The sequence below is a fragment of the Chiloscyllium plagiosum genome, unplaced genomic scaffold (assembly GCF_004010195.1).
Source record: "Chiloscyllium plagiosum isolate BGI_BamShark_2017 unplaced genomic scaffold, ASM401019v2 scaf_6263, whole genome shotgun sequence".
In the NCBI taxonomy this organism is placed as follows: domain Eukaryota; kingdom Metazoa; phylum Chordata; class Chondrichthyes; order Orectolobiformes; family Hemiscylliidae; genus Chiloscyllium; species Chiloscyllium plagiosum.
In genome coordinates this window covers 3,907-10,687 of record NW_025210692.1, presented here as the reverse complement: position 1 = coordinate 10,687, position 6,781 = coordinate 3,907, and the positions used below count along the sequence as shown (strand labels likewise).

Sequence of the window (6,781 nt, the reverse complement as noted above, 5' to 3'; positions counted from 1 at the left end):
AATCCCATTACACACGGTACCTCGGATCCAAGCTCTGAGTCACACATTCAACTCTGATCTCCCCTGGTCTGGGCAATTTCTCACATATTTATTGGAGTATTCAAGAGCTTATGATATCTGCATTACCCTTTCTTGTTAACTTCGCTTCCAGCTCCTCAGGATTCCTCAGAGAAAACTTTATCTTAGCCATACACGGAAGTCGCTACCATCAAAAAAGGGCTTCATCGACCCCTTCCAACTCTCAGACCTCTCCAGTCTCGCTGTGCCCCGTGATTTCTCTCTCTCTCTCTCTATACGTACTCCAAGGACCGAGACAACGCCTCATCCCTCCCTCCCGTCTCCCTCCCAAAGTGTAAAGGATGTGACCCAAGAGCATTCCTACTTATATAATATGACCAAGCAGGGTCTGATTGGCTTCATGAAGGGTAAGCATGTCTAACAAATTTACCAGAATTCTTTGAGGAGGAACAAACACGATAGATAAAGGGGAAACAATGATTGTAATATTCTGATTTCTGCAAAACATTTAATAAGGAAGCATTCCTGACTATTTAATAGGATAACAGTTCACTGTGTTGGATGTTGTATATTAGTACAGTTCCAGGGTAATAAAGTTGGGATAAGGAGGGTAGCAATTTGTAATTAGTGGTGTATCATAAGGATCAGTGCCGGTGCCACAATTAGTGACAATGCTCAGCAATGACTTGCATGCTGAAAGAGAATGTACTGGTGTGCGGTTTGCGCATGACACAGGAATAGTTGGGTCGCTAAGTTGTGAAGCTGCCTTGGAAATGTAAGATCTGATCCTCAGCCACGTTACACCCACATTGTTGGAAAGGTCTGAATGTCTCCATCTTCTTCAGATGGGTTTGTGAAAGATAGAGATACTATTTATTTCTGAATTTGTACTCGGAGGCTCTTTCTTGGTCTCTTTCCACAGCTCTAACTACTCTACTCAATGGAACACTGGACCCTTCCCGATCCAAGTGCAGAGTATTCCAGTTCTACCGGACTGACAACATTGGTGCTGGCTCCCAGCCTCCGAATCAAATCCCATTACACACGGTACCTCGGATCCAAGCTCTGAGTCACACATTCAACTCTGATCTCCCCTGGTCTGGGCAATTTCTCACATATTTATTGGAGTATTCAAGAGCTTATGATATCTGCATTACCCTTTCTTGTTAACTTCGCTTCCAGCTCCTCAGGATTCCTCAGAGAAAACTTTATCTTAGCCACACACGGAAGTCGCTACCATCAAAAAAGGGCTTCATCGACCCCTTCCAACTCTCAGACCTCTCCAGTCTCGCTGTGCCCCGTGATTTCTCTCTCTCTCTCTCTCTCTACGTACTCCAAGGACCGAGACAACGCCTCATCCCTCCCTCCCGTCTCCCTCCCAACACCTCCACCCTCCCATTTTACCGGGTTGAGTACGGTGTCCAAATGGAACCTGTGCAGGGCACAGAGCAAATTTAAATGAAGTTTTGGAGAGAAATGACTGTTTGGCGTCAATTCCCATGTGGGTCACTGTGACAGTACACGGTGTAAGTGAGCAGCGGCTTCTATAACAGAGCCCCCCGCTGTACCCTCGGTCACCTGTTAGTTCCTGTCAGAGCGGTCTCTGCCAATTCCCTCCTCCTTCCTTCTGCCCAATCCTCGCTCAGTCTCCTCTGCCCCCACCCGTGCACAGCCCTATAATATCCCCACCCCGTTCCGTCTTGGGTCCATTGACCAATAAAAATACACCCACACCGGCAAATATCCCGAGCCTCCGAAGCAATGCGGTGAATTTCCCGGGAAGTCGCAGGACGGAAAGTATTGGCCATCCCAGCAACACCAAATCTGAAAGAGTAACCAGGCGTGGTGAGGGAGAATGGCTTCCAGACAGCAGGGAGAGAGTTGGACCGAGGAGGTAATCTGTCCCATTTGTCAGGATTTCTTCACCGATCCGGTTATACTGGATTGTGGACACAACTTCTGCCGCTCCTGTATCACCCAGAGTTGGGAAAGGCAAAAGATAAACTCCTGCCCGGAATGTAGACAGGAGTTTCCGGACAGATGCCTCAGAGGAAACCGGGCCTTAGCGGATCTGGCCGAGAAAGCTCGAACATTAAATGTGAATCCACAAGAGAAGGAAAGTAAACATCACTGTGAGGAACATCAGGAAGAACTGAAGCTGTTTTGTGAAACTGACAAGAAATTGATCTGTGTGATTTGTCGAGATTCCTGGGAACACAAATCTCACAACTTCATGCCGGTTAAAGAAGCTGTTGGAATCTACAAGGTAAAAGGAAACACATTCCATCCTCTGATTATTTCATCACATTTTCATGGTCTAACTCTTTTATTTTCTGATTTTCTCTCCCAATCCCAGAATCGGGCGAAATCTTCCTTGGATTCTCTCAGAGAGAAGAAATCAGCGGCTCTAGAAATGGAGCAGCAGCAGAAACAGAAGATTTCCCAAATTCAGGTAAAATCTCCCTGGGTTCGGCTTCAACATTAGGTTCGGCCATTTGTGTTTTTTTTAACAGAAAAATATTGTGTTGATGTTTCATTTCACAGGAGGAATCCACAAATCTTCAGAGCCACATCACATCCGAATTTTCCCAAATGCACCAGATGCTGACTGAGAAAGAGCAGAGTTTACTCCGAGATCTCAGGGAACAAGAGGAAAACATTCTCAAACCAATGGAGCAACATCTTCATGAAATTCAAGAGAATTTAAAGTCTATTCAGCAGAAACTCTCAAAGTTGGAGAAACGGCTGGAACACACAGACGGAGTGATATTTCTGAAGGTGAGTTTTTTTTTAAATCAAGGCATGAGGTACATAACTGGCTGGACCATTAATTATTGCACATCCCTCATTGTCCAGAAGGCAGTTCAGAGTCAACGGGCTGGAGTCGCATGTCGTGTCAGGCAGTTTCCGACCTTAAAGGACATGAGTGAACCAGGTGGCTTTTCCATCCAATTGACATTGGATTCTTGGCCATCATTAGCCTTTTTAAATTCCCGATATTGAATTCAAATTCCAAATCCTTGTATGAAAGTGTATAGTTGCAATAAGTCATTGGCTATCTTTCTAAAATAAAAATATGCCAAAACTGCAGAATGTTCTAAGTTGTGTAAAGTGGTTTTTTTCCCCCTGAAATTGTAATTGTGGGCTGAAACAAGCAAAAGAATAGTTTTAAACCCAATTGAAGATGACTGTGCATTTTTGAAAATAAATAACCCAGACATCAGTGTATATAACCTTTACATAGCTGCTGGTTCCAATACTCCAGGGAGAAGGTTACAGACAGTTCATGTAGGAGTGGAGATGGGGCTGTGGAATGGAGTTTCAGTCAGCCTGCACTGACACATTTTGCCCTTCCACACTAAAGCTGTCCTCACTTACAGGATCCATATCCCTCTATTCCCTTCCTATTCATGTATTCATCCAGGTGCTTCTCGAATGCTGCTGTTGTGTCTGCCTCCACCACTTCGTCTGTAGACAGGCAGGAGGCTGGAAGGACACAGCAAGCCAGGCAGCGTCAGGAGGTGGAGAAGTCCATGTTTTGGGTGTAACCCTTCTTCAGGACTGGGGGTGGGTGTGGGGGAGAGATGCAAATAAAGGATGAGGCGGGGGCCGGGTAGTAAAGTGGGGATTGGTGAAGACAGCTAGAGGGTATGACCCTGGTTGGTCAATGTGAGGAATGAATCTGGTTGGGCAGGGAGGAGTGGCATTGAGGGGGAGGTGCTGGGAAGGGAGTGAGGGGATGGGGAGGGAGGTTCTTTGAAATTGGAGAAGTCAATGTTGAGTCTTCCAGGCTGTAGGTGCCCAGGCAAAAGATAAGGTGTTGTTCCTTCAATTTGTGGTTTGGTTCATTGTGGCAATGGAGGAGGCCAAGGATGGCCTTGTTGGAAAGGGGAAGGAAAAGGACAGTGACTGGGAAGTCTGGTCAGCCCCTGCGGGCCTGGCTGTGATGCTCAGTGGACCATTCCCTAAGTTTACGTTTGGTTTTCCCGATGTAGAGAAGACCACATTGGGAGCACCTCTATCAGTGCTTTCCAGGCACTTACTCCATGTAGATACTCCATGAGGCATGCAGGCAATAATTTCAAAGTTTGTAGATGTCTCAAAACTTGGAAGAATTATAAACTCTGAGGAGGACAGTGCAGGACTTCAGAAGGAGAGTGGACAAGTACCTGTCAGATGAATTTCATTGCATTTCAGTGTGAAATTATTCCGTTTTCTCGGAAGAATATTGAATGACAATAGAGAGTATAATTCTAAATGAGTACAGGAACAGAGGAAACTGGGTGTACATGTGCACAGTTGAGTGAATATGGCAGGTCAGGTAGAAACCAAAAAGTACAAGAAGGCCTCAGCTGGAGGATTGTGTACAGTTCTCGGTGCTATTCTATAAGAAAGATGTGAATGCATTAGAGAGAATACTGAAACAATTTACAAGAACCGATCTGGGGATGAGGAACTTCAATTATGAGGATAGGGATTGCTCTCCTTGAGAGGAAATCTGATAGAAGTTTTGAAAATGATGAGCAGTCTGGGGAAATGAGAAAAGGAGAAGCTGCTCCTGTTCATAAAGAATCACAAGCAAGGGATTTGAAAGTGCAAAAGAAACAACGACAAGGTGAAAAAAAAAACAATTTCACTCAGCAAATAGTTGGATGGGAGAGTGCATTATCTTCAAGTGTGCTGGAGGCTGAATCAACTCAGGAGATAGTGAGGTCTGCAGATGCTGGAGATCAGAGTTGAGGGTGTGTTGCTGGAAAAGCACCGCAGGTCAGGCAGCATCCGAGGAGCGGGGGAAGGAGGGGGGTGGGTTGACGTTTCGGGCGGGTGCCCTTCATCAGGAATGAGGGGTGGAGAGATAAATAGGAGGGGGATCACTGCATCCACCTGGACATCCCGCGCAGCCCTCCAATCGCTCTGCTCTAATCCCAACCTCATCATCAAGCCAGCGGATAAAGGGGGTGCAGTGGTAGTCTGGCGCACTGACCTCTACACCGCTGAAGCCAGACGCCAACTCAAGGACACCTTCTCTTATTGCCCCCTCGACCATGACCCCACTCCCCATCACTAAACCATCATCTCCCAGACCATACACAACCTCATCACCTCAGGAGATCTCCCACCCACAGCTTCCAACCTCATAGTCCGGGAACCCCGCACTGCCCGGTTCTACCTCCTTCCCAAGATCCACAAGCCTGACCACCCTGGCCGACCCATTGTCTCAGCATGCTCCTGCCCCACTGAACTCATCTCTACCTAACTCAACACTGTCCTATTCCCCCCTAGTCCAGGAACTCCCCACATACGTTCGAGACACCACCCATGCCCTCCACCTCCTCCAAGACTTCCGTTTCCCCGGCCCTCAATGCCTTATTTTCACCATGGATATCCACTCCCTCTACACCTGCATCCGCCATGACCAGGGCCTCCAAGCCCTCTGTTTTTTCCTTTCCAGACGTCCCCAACAATATCCTTCCACCGACACTCTCATTCGTTTGGCCGAACTGGTCTTCACCCTTAACAATTTCTCCTTTGAATCCTCCCACTTCCTCCAGACCAAAAGGGTCGCACACGTATGTGCCCCAGCTATGCCTTTGTTGGCTACGTAGAACAGTTGATCTTCCCCACTCCCCACCTCTTCCTCCGCTACATTGATGACTGCATTGGTGCCACCTCGTGCTCCTGCGAGGAGGTTGAGCAATTCATCAACTTCACCAACACATTCCACCCTGACCTTAAATTTACCTGGACCATCTCTGACACCTCCCTCCCCTTCCTGGACCTCCCCATCTCCATTAATACAAACTGACTTGACACTGACATTTTTTACAAACCCACCGACTCCCACAGCTACCTGGATTACACCTCTTCCCACCCTATCTCTTGCAAAAATGCCATCCCATATTTCCAATTCCTCCGCCTCCGCCGTATCTGCTCCCAGGAGGACCAGTTCCACCATAGAACACACCAGATGGCCTCCTTCTTTAGAGACCGCAATTTCCCTTCCCACGTGGTTAAAGGTGCCCTCCAACGCATCTCGTCCACATCCCGCAACTCCGCCCTCAGACCCAACCCCTCCAACCGCAACAAGGACAGAATGCCCCTGGTGCTCACCTTCCACCCTACCAACCTTCGCATAAACCAAATCATCCGCCGACATTTCCGCCACATCCAAAAAGACCCCACCACCAGGGATATATTTCCCTCCCCACCCCTCTCCGCCTCCAAACAGACCCCACCACCAGGGATATATTTCCCTCCCCACCCCTCTCCGCCTCCAAACAGACCCCACCACCAGGGATATATTTCCCTCCCCACCCCTCTCCGCCTCCAAACAGACCCCACCACCAGGGATATATTTCCCTCCCCACCCCTCTCCGCCTCCAAACAGACCCCACCACCAGGGATATATTTCCCTCCCCACCCCTCTCCGCCTCCAAACAGACCCCACCACCAGGGATATATTTCCCTCCCCACCCCTCTCCGCCTTCCGCAAAGACCGCTCCCTCCGTGACTACCTGGTCAGGTCCACGCCCCCCTACAACCCACCCTCCCATCCTGGCACTTTCCCCTGCCACCGCAGGAACTGTAAAACCTGCGCCCACACCTCCTCCCTCACCTCCATCCAAGGACCTAAAGGAGCCTTCCACATCCATCAAAGTTTTACCTGCAAATCCACTAATATCATTTATTGTATCCGTTGCTCCCGATGCAGTCTCCTCTACATTGGGGAGACTGGACGCCTCCTAGCAGAGCACTTTAGGGA

General features: G+C 48.4%; 1 protein-coding gene across 6 annotated transcripts in view; it reads left to right on the top strand.

Annotated features, from left to right (window-relative positions):
- Window positions 1–1,716: 1,716 nt before the first annotated feature.
- Window positions 1,717–6,781, top strand: part of LOC122546943 (zinc-binding protein A33-like) — an 8,729-nt gene continuing 3,664 nt past the window's right edge. For all 6 annotated transcript variants that reach the window (XR_006310851.1, XM_043685555.1, XM_043685553.1 and 3 more), the window contains exons 1-3: window positions 1,717–2,284; window positions 2,375–2,470; window positions 2,563–2,796. Coding sequence is in view for 5 of the 6 variants with exons in the window: in XM_043685555.1 (XP_043541490.1) it covers window positions 1,874–2,284; window positions 2,375–2,470; window positions 2,563–2,796 (741 nt within the window). In the remaining variant the exon portion in view is untranslated. The remainder of the gene's footprint in view (window positions 2,285–2,374; window positions 2,471–2,562; window positions 2,797–6,781) is intronic.